Source organism: Chionomys nivalis, chromosome 3 (assembly GCF_950005125.1).
Source record: "Chionomys nivalis chromosome 3, mChiNiv1.1, whole genome shotgun sequence".
NCBI classification, from domain to species: Eukaryota; Metazoa; Chordata; class Mammalia; order Rodentia; family Cricetidae; genus Chionomys; species Chionomys nivalis.
In genome coordinates, this window is record NC_080088.1 from 113,342,558 (window position 1) to 113,361,512 (window position 18,955).

General features: G+C 49.2%; 1 protein-coding gene across 6 annotated transcripts in view; it reads left to right on the top strand.

Annotated features, from left to right (window-relative positions):
• The window catches only part of Rph3a (rabphilin 3A), a 76,538-nt gene that overhangs the window by 42,552 nt on the left and 15,031 nt on the right, over nt 1–18,955 (top strand). For 5 of the 6 annotated variants that reach the window (XM_057763976.1, XM_057763974.1, XM_057763973.1 and 2 more), the window contains 5 exons: nt 10,272–10,401; nt 12,090–12,176; nt 14,114–14,279; nt 15,829–15,867; nt 15,944–16,105. In XM_057763976.1, the coding sequence (XP_057619959.1) occupies nt 10,272–10,401; nt 12,090–12,176; nt 14,114–14,279; nt 15,829–15,867; nt 15,944–16,105 (584 nt within the window). The remainder of the gene's footprint in view (nt 1–10,271; nt 10,402–12,089; nt 12,177–14,113; nt 14,280–15,828; nt 15,868–15,943; nt 16,106–18,955) is intronic. The other variant, XM_057763977.1, reaches the window with a different exon arrangement.

An 18,955-nucleotide genomic window follows, 5' to 3' on the forward strand; every position in this document is an offset into this window, starting at 1 on the left:
CCTATGGAGTGGGTACTATAGGAGTTCCACTGTACAGATGGAGAAACTGAGGCTGGGAGAGAAAAGGTCATAGACAAGCTAGGTTTACTCCCCTTCTGGTTGGCTCCAGAATGATGTCCTTAACTCTATATGTTTTCTTCCCCAGACCTGTCCGCAGACTTTCTCTCTCCGTCTGTGGACCTAAACTTCTAAACATATATGTTCCATCTTATTGCTTTTCATGCGCATATGCATGCCATGGCACATGCGTGGAGGTCAGGAGCAATTCTTGGGGGTCATCAGGTCATCAGTCTTGGCGGCAAGCCCCTTTACCTGCAGAGCCACCTTGCCAGCCCAAACTTCTACTGAAGAGTTCAAGCTTAGCAGGTGGCCTCTCTGGCAGACTTCTTCCTGCCTTGTTAATCTGCTTCCTCTGCTGGCAATGTTGGTAGTGTCGGGCTCTGATTTCTGGTGGGAAAGGTATCAGGCCTCCCAGGAGGCTTTGATTCTTCCATGGGACAATTTTGCTGGAAGTAAGATCCCAGGAGAGCCCCAGGCTGTGCAGAGTCCCCAACTGCCTTCCTGCAGCTCCATCCCAGAGCCTCAGTGCTCACGTGCCCTCCACCCTCTCCCCAGCTCAGCCCTGCTCAGTATATGAGGAGAGAGACATGATGACCAGGAGAGAATCCTGTCCAACTGCCTCCTTTGCATACGTTCCCTTTCCGGGCACAGGTGATTTGTTCTCCATGGTTAACTGGCACAGACTTGAAGGGGTTAAGAATTCAGGCGTGGCTCTGCTGGATGGTTTCTGTCCTGTGGGGCACTGTGTGCCGCTGGCAGTGGGATTACACTACACTGGAGGGTCCTTCCTTGTTCAGTAGCCCACCCCTAGCCTGCCCCTTCACAGCGAGGTCTCAGGAGTGCAAAGGTGGAAGTCACCAAACGTCCTTATGGCCAGGCCTGGGACTGAGGCCATGGTCGAAGGTTCCATCTCCTTAAGAGGATAGCTGGTGTGTGCAGGGGAAGATGTGACTGACCGTCATCTTTCCCTCTGAGCTGTGCACATTGGCAGACCTAACGGGAGGCTCAGGGTTGTCCCACGGAATTTGGGATCAGGCATATAGCCTCAGGAAAAAAAAAAATCTCTCACCCCATGTGTTAGCAAACACAGCCATGCCACATCTCCATGGAAACAAGGCTGCTGGAGGCTTCCTCTGAGTGGGAACGGGCTCCAACTGAGCAAGACACACTGATTGTCGCTGGACTTTTAGATGCGCTAAGTCTTTTGCCTAGAAAGTTCATTTGCACCCCCACTCCCTCTACGTGACAGAGCCTCCATCCATGAGGCTGTCCTTCTTTGTCCCCATTGCACTTCCTTCTGTCTGGATCTCCTCCAAGGCATTTGCACGTATCCTGCCTGCAAAGAGGCAGCAGCTGGGTGGCTCAGTTCGAGGTCAGCTTCCTGAAACAGACGGGCTCAAAAAAAGTAATTAGAGTTATCATTAACCTTGGCTCCCAACTCGATGATGGAGGAAGGAGTCAGAGAGATGAAGAAAGACCTGTTGTGTCCTGGCCACTTCCCTATCGGGGTTCACATCCCCCATCCCAACTGTTTGATACAGAATTTTTCCACAGTGTTTGTCCTTAAGAGATGTCTTTCCCATGGCTGGGCAAGGACACAGACAGCAAGGTCAGTCCTGCCCCGTCTACACGGTAGTCTGCAGCCCAGGCCTTCCAGAGTGGAGTGTGAGTCAGGGTCCGGATAGAGTTACACACATGTTCATCTTTTCACAAGAAGCAACTGTCCATGGACCCCATCAGCTTTAATAGGTTCTCTGTAACCTCCCAAAGCTAAAAACTGCTAAGTAGCGCTTCAGTTTCCCCAGCTGTTAGATAAAAGCTTTCTTCCACTATCCGTTCAACCTTAGCCGTATTTGGTGTGTGTGCCTGTAATCCTAGCACTCGGGAGGCTGAGGCAGAATATCAAGTTCAAGGTCATTCTGAGCATTGAGTGAGATCTTGTCTCAAACAAAACAGAACAAAAAAAACCTCAATAGCAACAACAACACAAGCAAGTAAATAAACCTTGAAGCTGAAGGCTGGCTCAGTTAGTAAAAATAGCTACCAAGAAAATGTGAGGACCTGAGTTGGGATCTCAACCCTCATCTAAAAGCCAGCAGGAGCTAGGGACAGAGGATGGATGTCAGGGGCTCATTGGCCGGCAGGCTAGCAGAATCAGTGAGCAACAGCCTGGGTCAATGAGAGACTTGGTCTCCAAAGGTAAGAAGGAGAGCGATAAAGACTTCTGATCTCCACACATGGCTGCATGCACGTGCACACACACTCAAACACACATATGCACGCACACACTCCATCTTTGAAGCTTCGTGGAACCTGTTGGTACCAAAGCAAATGGCAGTTTTAAAATTTCCCTAATTGCCCCAGTGTCTGCCATCAAAGGACTGTAAATGGCCATGCTGTACAAATAGCACGGGTGGGTGGGCTGTCACTGAGGCTGTTGAACCTCGAGACATCCCATAACCCATCTGCAATGCCAGAAGTCCAGTTGGGTGGCTCCCAAGTCCCCCTCAGGCCGTGCTTTTCAGCCTCAATACCCACCTGCGTGTGGACCTGGGAAATTCTTCATATCGAGGCTTGTGCTGTGCATCGTATGATGTCTCAGCAGCATCTCTGGGTCCACCTCTCAGCTGCCTGTAGATAACACCACCAGCTATGAAAACCAAAAATGTCTCCAGACGTTAAGCAGTGGCCTCTGGGGGACAAAGTCATCCCTGTGGTTCATGGACAGAAGAAATGGGCTGAGGAGTCTGATATAATTCCAATCAACCTTTAGGGGGGATGATCGTAGAGAACACTGAACTAAATCATCAATGTCTGCCCCTCTTCATAGAGTGCCAAGCCCAGTGCAGTACAACACCACAATTTTATGGAGGAGAGTACTGAAGCACAGAGAGGTTAAGCAACCTGCCCAGAGCCACACAGGCAATGGAACGAGGAGCAGGAGCTTAGACTAGCCCACAGCTGTAGTCCCATTTTGCCAGGAACTCTCAGATTCTGATCACTTCCTCTCCCCCGTGTAATGTCCTTGGGGAGAGAAAGGCTCATTGCTGCCTAGCATCTGAGGAATCCGAAGCCATTTGCCCAGGCACGCACAGCCTTCCTGTGGCCCCGGGAGACTTTGAACTTGAGCATCTTTCATGTGTGCTGCCTCTGGGGAGTGCGAGTGGCGGGGGGCAGTTGACAGATGGTGGAGGGACACAGGCGACAGGCATTCCAGGTGTCTTGGATATCCGTCAGATTGATGAGGCTTCTGTCTCACTCGCAGGACTGCGCCGCGTCCCCTCACTTCCATTTATCATGATGGGAAATGGCGCAGAAGCAAAACCTGAGTCACAATGACACAAGACTTCCCTTGTCCAAAGTCAGGGCAACTAGCGCGGTCATCAGGGCCACTTGCGAGTGATTGCTCTCTGCGTGCCTTCGTGTCCCCATCTGTAAGTGGGGGTAAATAATAGAATTGATCTCACAGGTGCTCATTGATCAAGGAAAACTTGGTGGGGAGTACTTAGCACAGCACCTGGCGCCTAAATGCCCCAAGGTGAGATGGGAACTGTGGTTGCTTGGTGGGCGAATTGATGGGGGGCAGCTTGCCCATTTAAGGACAGGTTCTGTGAGCCCTGCTTGGGAGCCCGGGGCTGGCTTCCACCAGGGTAGCCAACTCCTGATCGTGGCAGATGGACCATGTCTGCTTCCAACAATACTACAGCCCGGAAGTTCAATAAGGGCCATGTTAATACCACCCTGCTTGGCAACTGGGAGAAGCGTTGAGTGAGCAGAGGGATTCAGGCTGGATGGGGCAGGGAAAGAGGAGGTGGGAAACAGGGACAGACAGACAGACAGCATGGCACCTACTTACCATCCAGATTGAGAATCATTGTGAGGTAGTGCAGCAGCTGCTCTGGCCTGCCTGCTCATGGTGGGACCACATGGTTCAGCCATTTTCCATGCTGGTTCCAGGACCAGAGTACAAGCCACCACACCTAGGTTGGCTGGGAGGATTTGGTCATGCTGGTTCCCCCTGCAGCAGAAAGCCATCTGTCTCCTCTGTATCCCAGGATCTACGACCGTGCTAACTGGCAGCCTGAATAGTGGTGGGGGTCGCAGAGGCCAGGTTGGACTTTGACGGGAGCCTGAGATTCACAAAAACAATTACTGGTCTCTGCCGAACAGGCTAGGGATGGGTTCTTCCAGGAGCCATGGTTATATGTAAAGGTGTGTTCTTGGACATAGATGCTGATGCATGTGCCAAGGTGCAGGTATTCTCCTATGCCAATGGTTCTCAGCCTGTGGGTCATGACCCTTTGGGGATTGACTGACTCTTTTACAAGCATTTTAGATCAGATATCCTGTATATCACATATTTGCATGATGATTCATAACAGTAGCAAAATTATATTTATGAAGGAGCTACAAAATAATTTTATGGTTGGTGGTCACCACAACCAAAGGAACTGTATTAAAGAGTCACAGCATTGGGAAGACTGAGAAGCACTGTCCTATGTGATGTGGGTCTAGAACAGGCCTTGAGCCCTATGGTTATCACGGCCTCTTAAAAAAAATGGGGACAGGTTCTCAAGCATACTATCACACCCTGTCATAGAGACACACAGGACAACCACACAGTACAGAAAGTATAAAAGTCAACAGCCATCAGTGAATATCACAGTAACCCAGGCATGCTACACATGATTTAACCTCTATAACATTCCCAGAGCGAAGGGCTTGGTTCTCCCTAGGTCACAGGGCAAGGAGCTAAGGCTCAGAATGGCTAGATTGCTCACCTGGCATCACTGAGCTGGGAAGCGGCAGATACAGAGCCAAAACTGGTACCCATGCTTGCATCCTAACTATCCCTTTCCTCACAGTATGGGGTACGGAGCAGATTACAGTGTTGCCACCATGTTCATCTTCCTGAACCGGAGTAGCAACATCTGGCCAGTGTAATCCACTTCACGCCATCTTGAGAGGTCATATGTTGCTATCCAGAAAGGAGGGTACAAGGACACAGTCCTTCCAGTGCTCCCAAGTACATCCTGGGGCATGGGGGAGGTTCCCACCCAAGTTCTCCGAGTGATGGATGTGTCCTGGATGGCACCAGGCATCATAAAGTTAATCAGGCATATAAAGACCTAACTAGAGAGTGACAGCTACTCACAGTGACCAGCTAATTGCTTGAGCATAGAATGAGTGGAAAAGAGACAGCCATCAAATCAGGCTCCCTCAAGGACCATCTCAGCACCAAGGACCAGAAGGGACATCTGGGTGTTTGGACTCTGGGACTTCAGGTCTCCGAGCACTGCTCACATTAGGAGGTTTAAGGGGCAGCTAACATGACCCCCTTAGAGCAGAAGCTAGGCAGATGGTACTAGGAAAGCCAAGGTCATTCAAGGTCACTGGGCTGGTTAGTTTTTTTGTCAACTTGATGCAAGCTAGAGTCACCTGGGAAGTGGAATCTCAGTTGAGAAAATGCCTTCATCAGAATGACTTGTAGTGAGTCTGTGGGGCATTTTCTTGATTGATGATTGATGGGGAAGGTCCAGCCCATGATGCTGTCCCCTGGGTTGGTGATCCTGGGAAGCATGAGAAAGGGGCAAGCCAGTAAGCTGTGTTCCTCCATGGTCTCTGCTTCAGTTCCCACCTCCAGGTTCCCGCCCTGATTTCCCTCAGTGACAGACTATAAGTTATAAGCCAAATAAGCCCTTTCCTACCCCAAGCTGCTTTTGGTCATGGTCTTTATCAGAGCAGCCAAAAATTAGCTCGGACAGAAATTGGTACCGGAGAATGGGCCACTGCTGTGACAAACCTGACCCTGTGGTCTTGGGGCTGGGGATCACGAATGATTTCAGAGCTCAGGACTTGCACAACTACGGAGTGCTCAGGGCTTAATGAGCCTTTGCAGGAGCTTGGACGTAAGAATCGCTGAGAGAGAAGCAGACAGTGGCGGGCAGCCGGGCTTGGGAGATTTCACAGGGATGTCTGCAAGTCCCTTCCAGACTCTATGGGGCTGTTTGTGCGGCATTTTTTGAGTAAAGGATCTGCAATTTCTGCTCGGCTTGAGGTGAATAATTAGCTGTAATTAAGAAAACACCAACACAGCCAGTAACTGGCTAAGAGGAAGGGTCCCCAGTCACGCTCTTCAGCATCTCGCCTGCACACCTCGAGCTCTGGGATGTCTCTTCCTGTCTAATGAAAGGTGACATGTGCTCCCCGTGAGGAGTTAAAGTGCAGAGGAGAAGCCATCAGGGATGCTTCCTGTGGGGGACAGGGACAATGGTCGCTGCCCGTGTTCTGATTTTTCTTTTGTTTTCTCTTTGATGCACACAACAGAGGTATTCCTAACACCTCCAACCTCACTTTCACGGCCTGACGAATTCTGCACTCTGGCTTGGGGCTCTTTTCCCACTTAGCAGATTGAGGCGAGGGTTCATATGAGGTTCCCCCCACCTCTTCTGAAGCAGCATTTGGTGGTGGTGGGGGGAGCTGGATCTGATCTGCCCAAGGCTTGGGAGTGGAGCATCAGCCTTGCCTGCATGAGGCCCTAGGTTCCATTCCCAGAGCCAGAAAAAACAAAAACAAAAACAAACAAACAAAACCTCAAACAGTTCAGACATAGCCAAACTTCCAAGTAGTACAGAGCACAGAGGGAGCCCTTTAAAACTGTGGGTTCCTGAATCTTGCTCTGAGCCCACAGAACCATCTCTAAGCATTAAATGTGCTCCCCAAAGGCTCTAGATGGGCCATGGGTTTGGGGGCCACTTGCTCAAGGCTGCATGATTGAACATGGCTGCCCAGTCTTAGTTGGACTGGTCACAGAGGTGGAGCCAAAACCTGATAATGAGAGCTTTGTCACAGAGCTGGGTGGTTGACAGGAAGTGAGGGGTCACAGTGTGCCCCAAACTCTCCCCCGAGACTATAAGAACAAATAGTTCTGGCGTGAAAGAGCAGAATGCTGGGCACACATGGGGCAAGGTTCTGACCTAGCCCCTTGCAAAATTTTATCTTGAGATTTGAAATCTCTGGCCCTAGGGGCCTTCCAAGTAGGCCACGTTTGGGGCCGAGTGGAGAGTGTCCATGCAGGTGGATATGAGATGCCTTTCTCATTCCTGAGACCTGGGAGAAGAAAGGTCCCCCTGCCACTTCATATCCTCCTCCTAACTGCTGTGACAAGGGCTGGGGGCATTAGGAACATAACCTTCATTCAGTCTGTAGGACTTGGGCAACCTCTAATGCATGCTTAGGAGACCTGTCTTAGACATATGGGCTAGCAGGCCTTCAAGCATGATGGAAGAATCAAGCATTCTGGCAGGGAAGTTACAATGCAGGCTTGCAAGTGGGGGCAATCGATGTTCTTATTGTCCAAGAAAAGCAGGAAACCCCTTAAAAATGCTCCCCAGTGAAGCACGTTGCAGATTAGATTGGCCGTAGCTGTGTGACCTTTGTGAACCTCTTACCCTCTCTGTGCCATGGGACCCCATGATAGGTACATCCTATCCCTTAAATCTGAACCACTCCCTTGGCCAGGCTCCTGTGTTGAATATTTGCCCCCCAGATAGGGGAGCTCTTTGGGGATGGCAGTGGAACTTCCCTAGATAGGGCTTTGCTGGAGGAAGAAGGTCACTAGGGACCAACCTTTGGAGATTATCCCACCCCTGGTCCCAGGTGTACTCTGCCTCTTCCGCATGCTCCCTCTGTGTGGATTAAATAACTCTCCCTTCTTTCCACCATGATGGACGGAGACCCTCTGAAACTGTGAGCCAAGTGAAGGCCCCTCCTGCTAAGTTGCTTCTGTCAGCTGTCTGTCAGAGACAGTGAGCAGGGACTGAGGTGCGGGGGGGGGGGGGGTGTAGAATTTTCCAGCCAGAGCAGTGGAAGAGGAAGTCACGACAAGAAGAATGTCACCGTGCATCCTGTCCCTTCTTCTGCCCGTGGCTGTCCTCACTCTCTCCCCAGGAGATTATCCACTCTGTTATCCAGACTGTAGGCTGGGCTTGCTGGTCACTGAGCCCCAGGGGCCTCCCATGCCACCACTGTGCTTACCCGTGAGCACCCCACACCGAGATTTTTTTTTTTAACTTGGATTTTGAAATTAAATTCAGGTTCTCATACTTGCAAGGCAAGCTCTATGTATCCAGGCTGTCCTTACGCTCATAATCCTCCTGCCTTGGCCTCCCAGATGCTTGAATTGCAGGTGTGACTACCCTGCCCTGTCACAGGGTACAGAAGCAGTTGAGGTCATTAGTGCAGCCCAGGGTTTGGCAATAACTGAGAGGCCATTGGTGTGGGAAAGACTGTCAGGGTGAGGTTCCACTAGAGTCCAGCCCAGGACTGCTTGGCATGTTGCTCTGTGTGTGGCAGGAAGGGACAGGGCCTGGGACAGACTGCTTGAATCTTGATCTCAGCGCTCACTGCCTTTTGGCTAAGTGGCTCCCGTAAACAACTTAGCTTCAGTTCTCTGAACTGAATACACGGGCACAGGAGCACAGAGGATCGTTCCAGTGTGCCAGGGTGGTGGCAGGATAAACTCATTGTACGTTGCAAACATCCTTAGTCGGAAATGCATATGACTTTCCTGTGTTAGCGACCTGGTGCACAGTCAAATGCGGTAGCTTTCCCTCATAATTGTGGGCTCTCAGGAAGCCAGGCCCACTGCTGCTGCACACTGTTATGAAAGAGGACCACACCATGGAATTTTTATCTTCTAGCAGGAGATAAAGATTACGGGCAGTTTCTGTCTATTTATTTAATAGATATTTTCTTTGAGACAGGGCCTCATGTAATCCAAACTAGCCTCAAACTCAGTATGTAGCCAAGAATGACCTTGAACTTCTGGTTGTCCTGTCTTTGCCTCCCAAGTGCTGAGATTATAGGTATATGCCACCACTCCTGATTTGTGTGAATGGGACTAGAACCCAGGGCTTGGTGAATGCTGGACAAATGCTCTACCACCCGAGCCATGTCCCCACCCAGGATGGTTTTAAACTGAGTCTCTTTCACACCATGGCGAAGTAAAAATTTCTTAAGCCAGAGATAGCGGGAATCCTGAGTTCTGGAGTTTGGGAGATTTGGTCAGTTAACCCATATGAAGTGTTAACCTCGGGGGCCCATCACACAGCAAGTGCACCTCAGGGGCAGCTAGCCCCACCTGGGGCATTCTGGGACCAGTTACTGCCTCTGTGGGCCCATAGGGATAGTTTATGGGGAGAGGTGACTGATGAACATGCTGGGCCGAGTGTGCGCCTGGGCTCTGCACTGCCGCCCCTCGCTAGTGAGGTGTAGCCTAGGTCACAGTGGAGGCGCCATGGCCTATAGGCTGCTCCTCACTCCTCCCTTGTGGAGACTCATGGGGAGAGCACCAGAAAATGATTTTCAGGAGCCAGAGGGCCCTCAGACAGAGTCCATGTTTGATGGCTGTGGGCAGGGCTGCCAGGCAACCCTCTGGAGGCTCTGATTCCCAGGTCCTTCCAAGGGCTCTGTTGACCTCAGTTTATTGTGGGCTACACACCACAAAGATATGAGCAAACCCAGTTCCAGTGCCCTGGCCCGATGTCTAGAATAAGACAACAAGCCTTTTGGTTTTGTTTGTTGACATTGCTTTCATTTTGTTTGAGACAGGCTCTCACTCCATAACCTTGGAACACAACCTGACCTGGGGCTCACAGCAACCCTCCTGCCTCTACTCCTCGGGTGCTAGGGTTATAGATGTGAGCCATCTCACCCAGCTGAGGAAAGAGCAGGGAGAGGACTTGAGACTGAAGACCTTCCGGGGCTGCGGGTTCGATGTTTACACCTATTGCTTTATTATCTGGTCAGAACCTGGGCCAGCAGCATTAAGCAGCATGACTTCAGAGTTTTCTAGAAAGATCCACCTCAGACCCCTGTTTTAGAATCTGCATTTTGGCAGGTGCTTGCAGTATGCTTAGTTTGAAAGCATTTGTTCCAGATGCCTGAGACCAGCTCAGAACTCTGGTTGCCGATCCCTGGAGGAGGCTGTGTGAGCTAAGAGAGGCCTGAACCTGAAGCCATCAGCACTGATGGCCACTGAGGAGCCTGGACTTGGAGTGAGCTCAGACATCTGGAAGTACTGGCATTGGAAGTCCTTTCCAGGGAAGGCTTCGCAGCCACTGTCAGATCCTCAAGAACGTAGAATCAGAGATGGAGGGTCCTCCTCTGCTTGGGTCCTGGGGGTCCTTACTGCCCTGTCTCTGCTCTAGGCGCCTGGTGGACCGTCTGGAAAACATGAGGAAAAATGTGGCTGGGGATGGTGTGAACCGCTGCATTCTGTGTGGAGAGCAGCTGGGCATGCTGGGATCTGCCTGTGTCGTGTGTGAAGACTGTAAGAAGGTACCAGTATCACGCTTCCTTTCTTCCTTTCCTGCTGAACACCTGCATGGGGAAGAGGGATCTGGACTGATTTGGACTGTGGATCTGGGGCCTGGGGTCTGAAGGATGGAGCTTGGCCTCTGAAGGACAGTTGTAGGGTGTGAATTCCTCAGGATTCTCAGTCTCCCAAGGTCGGCTTGGTTCTGGGTCCTTCCATGGAAGGTCTTTATGTCCTCTTAGAGCTGAGGTCTATGCAGGATGAACTCAGAAGTCTGGGGCATGAGGATCCTGACTATGGGTTAGTTAGTAAGTTAGATGTGTGGTCTGAAGAGCATGCTCTGTGTGTGTGTGTGTGTGCATGCACATGCATGAACCCACACATGCATGTTCGTTCCCTTAACATGCATCAAGCTACAGGAGACTTAGCAAAGGCAGGCAAGATGGCTCATCAGGTAAAGGCACCTGTTGTACAAGCCAAGTGACCTGAGTTCAACCCTGGAACCCTGGTGATGTAGATGAGAACACCACAGAGTTCTCCTCTGGCCACACACACTCAAAAGTGTACACTAGTAAAAAAAAAAAAGATTTATTTTTTAAAAGAAAGACTTAGAAAACCTCTCTCCAGCCAACTTGGATTCTTTGGATTTTAAGAGCATTTGTCCAAGCAGAGAAGCCCCTCCCTGAGTTCTCATCATGACCCCCAGAAATGGGTGTATCCAGCCTCTCCAGAACAGAAAAATGACTGTCTTTGGTCCACCTTACCCCACTCAAGGAATTCGGTGATCCATCTAGCTAGAGAAACCCATCATGCCATTGGGCATCTCCCGCCCTGTGATTGATGCAGCTCATAGAGTACAGTATTGAACTAGCTGGGTGTCGTGGCTCAGGCCACCTGCACTCAGGAGGCAGAGGCAGGTGGATCTCTGTGAGTTCAAGGCCAGCCTGCTCTACAGAGTGAGTTCCAGGACAGTCAGGGCAATACAGAAAAACCTGTCTAAAACAAAACAAAACAAATACAGTATTGGGGAAAGTTTGTCTGAAAGATAATTCATGATAACAGTTACCCTGATAGGCAATTTTATGCACTTAGGGGTCTTCCTGTTTGTCTTCAGATAATGGAAGCTCATCCCAGAGTAGAGTATCCCTGTGTTGTCTGGCTGTTATTCAGACATTGCTTGTCTACTGGAGTGGGTGGACGTGTGGTCATGGCTAAAATTGTCTCAAGTCTTCTGGAAAAGGAAAAAAGCCAATAAACAGAAAGAGTACACTGACTTTTCTTCAAAATCATGCCAGTGGCTTCCTCCATGTGGTGGGTGAGAATCCAGACCCCACAGGATGGATTTTTTGAGAAACCTCCCCTCCAACACTTGAGGAAGAATCCAGCTCTTGCCATTGGCAGCAAGGCTAAAAGTGAAACTATTCCAATTGGCCTTGCTCTTGGAAGTGAGGAAGGGTTCTAGTTCTTTCTATGCCCCAAGAGATTTTTAACTCCTTTGCTCCCCAACTTCCTCCTTGCCTGTCCCTAGTCTCCTATAGCCCAAAGCCTGCCTCACCTGCATGTGCTCTGTCCTCACCTGCGTGTGCTGTGGCCTCACCTGCATGTGCTCTGTCCTCACCTGCGTGTGTTCTGGCCTCACTTCTGTGTGTTCTGGCCTCACTTGTGTGTGCTTGGGCCTCACCTGTGTGCGTTCTGCCTGTTTTGTCCACAGAATGTCTGCACCAAGTGTGGGGTGAAGACCTCCAACAACCGCCCACATCCGGTATGGCTGTGTAAGATCTGCCTTGAGCAGAGGGAGGTGAGTGGCCAGGCTTGTGTCTGGAGGTGAGGATGGGGGTGGCATGGGTAAGATGAGGGTGGGAGAGGGTGCCATGGCATTTGGAAGCTTGGGGCTTGGCCTGGTTCTTGTGTCCTAAAATTTTGGTAAGAAAAGGACCAGCCTAAAGCTGGGGGTTTGGTTCAGTAAATAGTGTTTGCCTAACACACAAGACCCAGATTAAAATTCCAACATGGCTTAAATTGGGCATGGTGGTGCACACCTGCAATCTTAGAACTGGAGAGTTGGGGGCAGGAGGATCAGGAGTCAAGGTCATCCCCAAGTGCATAGTGGATCTGAGGCCAGCATGAACAGACTGTCTAAAAACAAAAGTAATGAGTACTGGTAAAATGGCAAGGCCTCTTCCTGTGCCAGAGTGACCTTTTCTCCTCCTCTCTTTCTTTTGCCTCTTTTTTTTGCCCTTCAATTTCCCCTCCCATCCCAGTCCCTCACTTTCTGAGTCTCCCTTCCCCCAAATCTCTCTCTCTTTCTCTCTGTGTGACATAAGTGTATACACACGTGTGTGATGGTGTGCTTGCCCAGGTGTGAACTTGTGGCATCCGAGGGCAACATCAAGTGTCTGTCACTATTGTCTCTGCCCTGCATTTTGAGACAAGGTCTCTTACTGAACCTGGAGCTCTTGGCTCCAGCTAGACTGGTTGACCAGTGGGCTCCTGGGACCTCTTAGTACTGAAGTGACAAGTGCACACTGCCAAGATTTTATGTGGGTGCTAGAGATCTGAGGTCAGGTTCTCGTGTGTGTACTCCACCCACTGAGTCATCTCTACAGAACTCCCCTCATCTTTTCTCCCTCCGTGCCTGTTGTCTTTCTCATCTCCCTGCTTTCTGCTCCTCACCCTCTCCATTCCTCCATGATATTTTATCTCTTCACTCTTGATTCCTTCTCTTACTCCTACCTCAACCTCTGCCTCCCCCATCCTTCTTCCCTTTTCTCTGTCCATTTTTTTTCTAGAATCCTTCTCTTGCCCACACCTGCTTTGTGTTTTTGACTTTATCCCCAGTCATTCCAGTTTCTTTACCAGTCATCCCCAGCTGCAGATTCTTACCTTGGAGAGATTGATTTAAAGACCACATTCTCTCCCTTCAGCCTCAGGACAGCAGGACACACAGAAAAGGTTTGATGAAGGTTCTATTCATGGACACCAAAAGTGGAGGGGACCCTCCAATATGAGTGATGACAGGGCTCTGAATTCACTTCCTGTTCTGAATAAAAGAGGAAGGAGGGCACAGTAACCAGGAAGAAAGTTGAAGGAGGTCATCACCACCCAGCAGTAGGGAGAGAGCCAAGGGGATATATACCATGACTCCCCTTTCCACATCTGCACACCCCTCTGGTATTCCCTTGGACCACACAAGCCAGAGAACCAAAGTTGTGAAAGTCCTGTTATTATGTGCCACACTGGGTAACCCTGTAGAGCAAATAGCAAGATGGGAATTGGGAGTCTTCCAGATGTCCCTATATCATCTTGTCTAATCTGAAGTCATGATAAAAACTTGGGGTCTTGAAGAAGTTGTCAGGGATTAGATCATCTGTTTTATTTTGTCCCTTTGAGGCAAGGTCTCATGTAGCCCAGGCTAACCTCAAACCTGAATTCCTGATTCTCCTGCCTCCAAGTATTGGGGCTTATATGATTATGTACTTCTTATATCAAGTACAAGATGTACTTGTTATAAGATGAGAGAATTGGCATTGAGCCCACAATCTTTCCCTCTCTGACGCTGAGCTATTGGATTGATCCTTGACATGGCAAACATTCAACTTTCTCTATCAATAAAATGACCATCAGGTCATGGAACAAATGCATGTGGCCACTGTCAAGACCAAGAGCTATGGGAACATAGATAAAAACTGGCAGTTGGCTGCCATGTCTCCCACACCTGCCTTCTTTCCTTCCCAGGTCTGGAAGCGCTCAGGAGCATGGTTCTTCAAGGGTTTTCCCAAACAGGTTCTTCCACAGCCCATGCCTATAAAGAAGACCAAGCCCCAGCAGGCTGCTGGTGAGCCTGCTGCCCCAGAACAGCCTACACTTGAATCCAGGCACACAGCCCGAACTCCAGCTCAAGGTAGGACAAAACCAACCCCTTCCAGAACCTTGGACAGGTCCCGGCTTACTGGTCTACCTGGAGGTGTCCTAGAAAAGTTCTTGTTGCCAATCAACTTCTGGTCTCTAGTCTAGGACTTCTCAGTCCCTAAGTTGTTTCCCATGAACCTGTTTTTGGGAGAGTAGCACAGGGAACTTTCTAGAAAAGCCAGCTTGTCAAGTACTTTGCTGTCTTCCTTTATGGGAAATGAAAAGCACAAAATAAGAAATTAAAATTAGTAATTGGGAGAGTATCCCACTCACCTGAATATACCACGGAACCTGTGGAACTTGGACCTGCTAAAAAGGCTTTCCTGGTTTTCTTGTGTTCCTTCCTTCCTCTTCCATCTCCATTTTTTCTTCTTTTTCTCCTCCCTCCTAATTCTTCTCCCTCTCCTCCTTCTCTCTGTTCCCTCCTCCCTCTCCTCTCTCTTTTTCTTCTTCTTGGGCAGAATCTTATGTAGCCTAGGATATTCTGTAACTCCCTTTTTATCTGAGGATTTGGTGACCTTGAACCTTAATCTCCTGCTTCTACCTCTCAAGTGCTGGCGTTATAGGTGTGCTATACCATGCCTGATTTTCACTTTTGTTTCTTCTGTTGACTGTAAACAATTCTGCAACTGGACTAATTAAAAGTGAAAGATGAGTAGAAATGAAATTAGCAAAGGGAAATTACCAGCACTATTAATATCATGGCTGTTATCTGAGTATAGTTATTAATAATTAAAGTGTTCATTAAAAGAGAAAGAGGCAAACAGGAAGAAAAATGAATCCATAAAATTACATTTTCATTGGACAGTACCACTTAGACTGGCTAGACGAAGCCCTTATAATAATCTCAATTAACACTGGATGGTAAGATCAACTGGAGCAACAATGTTGGGGCATCATTTCTCAAAAGAGAGCTAGAGATACAGGGCTCAAATCTAAGTGCCTGACCTGATCTCTCATAGGACAACTTCTCAGAGTCATGGAGCCTGGTGCCAAAGGTTTTCTCTACGGAGTGTCATGAGCCATTTCTACTTCTTGTAGAATCACCAAGTTGTCAATAGCCACTATGTCCCTGAGGAGCGTGCATCCTACCAACTACCCTTCCTCCTGATCACCCTTCCCTCTCTCTCAGAGTGTCCAACCCACAGTCCACAGGTCACATGCAGCTCAAACAGAACTGCAAATTTATTTAGAACAGAAGCAGAATTTTTAGTCTTTTTTTGGTAATGTGGCTGTGTGGTGCTTGACCATGGATTCACAGATAACAACGCTATGCTGTGGTGTCAAAGGTTGGACAGACCTGCCTGTCTAGGCAGAAGAAATGGCCATTGTTTTGTTGGTCTGTGCTTTTGTCTCCTCTTACAATAAGGAAATGACACAAGGAAGAAGCTCAGGGGAGAGGTTGGAGGGAAAACTTACTTAATGCTTCAAAACTTTTTTCAGTAACAGACTGATCCCCTTGTGTATCTCTGAGGTGAGAACTCTACAGACACCAGAAAACTAGCTCTCTGCGTCATTTCTCTCTCTCTCTCTCTTTTCAGGTGACATGGAAGAGAGGAGGGCCCCAGGTCAGAAGCCAGGTGAGCTCTGCCAAATGTCTTCCATCTCACCCTATCACTTCTCTCTCTCTGTTTTAAGCCATCCCTTTTCTTGTAGGCCCCGATCTCCCCTCTGCTCCTGGGCGAGGAAGCCATGGGCCTCCCATGCGCAGGGCCTCTGAGGCACGAATGAGTACAACTGCCCGGGATTCTGAGGGCTGGGAGCATGGTCACGGTGGGGGTGCTGGAGATGCCAGTCGGAGCCCAGCAGGTGAGCAAGGTAGGCATGTGCTGTCTTTATTGAGTGCCTACTGTATATCATGTTTTGTTTCTAATGTGGGTCTCAATGTGGTGGCTGAGTGTTCAGAACTTAAAGTGGTCTCTGGTACCCAACCCCCAACAAAGAAAAAGAGGGAGTGGGAGAGGGAGAGAGAGAGAAAGAGGAAGAGGAAAAGAAAGAGAGGAGTTACCTTACTGTAAGCCCAGGATGACTTTGAACTAATGATCCTCCTGTCTCAGCCCCACTCCCCAAGCACTGGGATTACAGGTGTGCACCCCCATTCCTGTCTGCTCAACATTCACATCCTAAATTGTGGGTTTTATCTCCCTTATCACTGTGACAGGACAAAGGACATAACCTAAAAAGAGGAAAGATGAATTTAGCTCTCAGCTTCAGAGGTCTCAGTCTCTTCTAGAAGAGGAGGGTGTGGCTGAGCAGCTCAAACAGCAGTGGTCAGGAAGTGGACAGTTTCCTCCAGTGAGACTCCACCTCCTAAAGTTTCCCCACTTCCCAGAATGCACTGCCAGCTGGAGTTCAGGTGCTCAACGCATGAGACTTTGGGGACATTTCAGCCCAACAGTTTGGCTAGTGCTTCAGTTCCCTCCTTCCTGACAACAGACTTGGGCTCCTACCATCTGCTACCCACACCTGCTGGTAAACCCTTGGTGCAGATGCACAGGGGACGGATGTCTGAGTCTGACCTCCAGAGTACATCTATGGAGCATCTACGTGGACCAGATGCTTCCCAGAGCTCTTCTATCAGGATATCTTAGTGACTCTATGCCACAGCCCCAACACACAAGTGTGAGGCTTTCAGCATCCCAACTCCACAGATGGAAAAATTAGACTCGGAAAGGCTCTGCTGCCACTTCACCGCACAGCTGACAATGAGTGAAAAATAAGAATTAAACCTGAACTCTCAATCTCTTTTCCAGAGGTGAAGCTTATATGGGCCAGGCCTTTTGATTTTGTGAGACACACAATCCATATTTATTATATGTAATTTACTATTTTAGCCATTCTTCACGTCCAGTTTGGTGGCATCAGGCACACTCAGGGTGTTATGTTACCATCACCACCACCCACCACCAGAACATCCCCTCATCTCAAGATGAGACTGTTGTATCCATAAAACCATAACTTCTCTTTGACCTCTTCCCTACTCCAGAATATCCAATCCTCTTCTTTTTATGCATAGAAACTTGACACGTTTAGGTGGAATCACATATTATTTACCCTTTTTATCTTTCTTACTTCACTGAGTGCCACACCTTCAAGGTTCATCATGCTCAAGCATTTGTTAGGCTGTTCTTCCCTTTTTCAGGTTGTATACTAGCCCCTTGAACAGATTAATGGTGTGTGTCACCACACTTGGCTGTCGGTTCGTTTTTAAATACTACCTACTCCCATGGGGATGAGTCAGTATCTCAGAGAGGTGCTATAGATTTGATTGGCATTTCCCTAAAAGTTGGTAGTGCCCAGCTTTTCCCTCTTGGATTCTCCACGGAAATGTCAGGCTCGGCCCTTGTCCCATGTTTTCGACTGGACTCTACTGGTGTTCTTTATACCCAGGATGCCAACCCTTTGTCACTGTGTCATTTGTAAACGGCTTCTACCCCACTCCTCCCATGGCTCACTTGCTCTCTTTGTGGATAGTGTCACTTGACTTTTAGGGATTCAGTTTTGATGAAGTCCAACTGGTCTGTTCCCTTTTATATCCAAGAAGTCGTGGCCTGAAGTTTGTCCTTTGTGTTTTCCCTGAGTCTGATACTTTAGCTTGTCTGTGTGTGCCTGTGCATGTGTGTGTATATACTTGTCTGTGTGTGAACACATGCGCATGTATGTGCATGTGGGGTGCGCACTGAGTGTGAGTGTGCACATGTGTACGTTTGGAACACTCCAGTTGACTTTTCTAGATGTAGTTAGTGCTTTCCATGTGTTGTTCAACCCCCTGAAGGAAAAGACAGCATCAGGATGTCCCCGACCACACAAAGTCCCTCCAGAGTCGATATCAGATGTACAGTATGGTGGTACACACCTGTGATGTGATTGTAACCCCAGTTCAGGAATGGGTGGGGCAGAGACAAGCAGATCATGGGGTTCATTGGTCAGTCACCTGAGATGCAGTGCTCTGGGTTCAGGGGGAACCTTACCAAAAAATAAAGTGGGGAATGGTAGAGGGAGGTACCCAGTGTTGACCTCTGGCCTCCACATGCATTCCCCACAGGCGGAAGTATATACATGTACACACGAGTATACACGCATGCACACCCATACAATCAATGTCCATGTCCCCTTATCTGGAAAGCTCCTGGCACCACCTACCCCATGCTGAGCTGACTTCACTGCCCCTTCCCTGGGTTCCCAGATGGAAGGACACAGCCCTAGCACACACCACTGCCCAGGTCGGCTTCCCCAAGCTACTACCTGGCACATGACTCTTTGCTACAAATGGCTCTTGAACACCTCTGTAATCTCAGCACTCTCGCTCCCTTCCCAGCCTGTTCCAGGATTCCTGCAGGCTGTCTAAGGTGCACAGGGGAATGGTCCATTAGTAACATTAACTCCTGTACCATGCGCTGCTCTGCACTGATCTTATGATTAAACTCTGCTTCTATCATCTCGTTTAATCTCGTTGTCGGCTCATTGGGGGCAGGTTCTAACAAGCACGCTACACTGATCCATGCCCACAGGCCCGTTTTAATGTTTTATTTTGGGGTCAGTTCTGGTCTTGAACTCACTCTGTGTCCCAGGTGGGCCTCAAATTTGTAAGCTTCCTGTCTCTGCCACCTGAGAGGCTGAGATGACAGGCCTGTACCCTTGGCCCAGTTACCCTGTGCTTTAAATAAT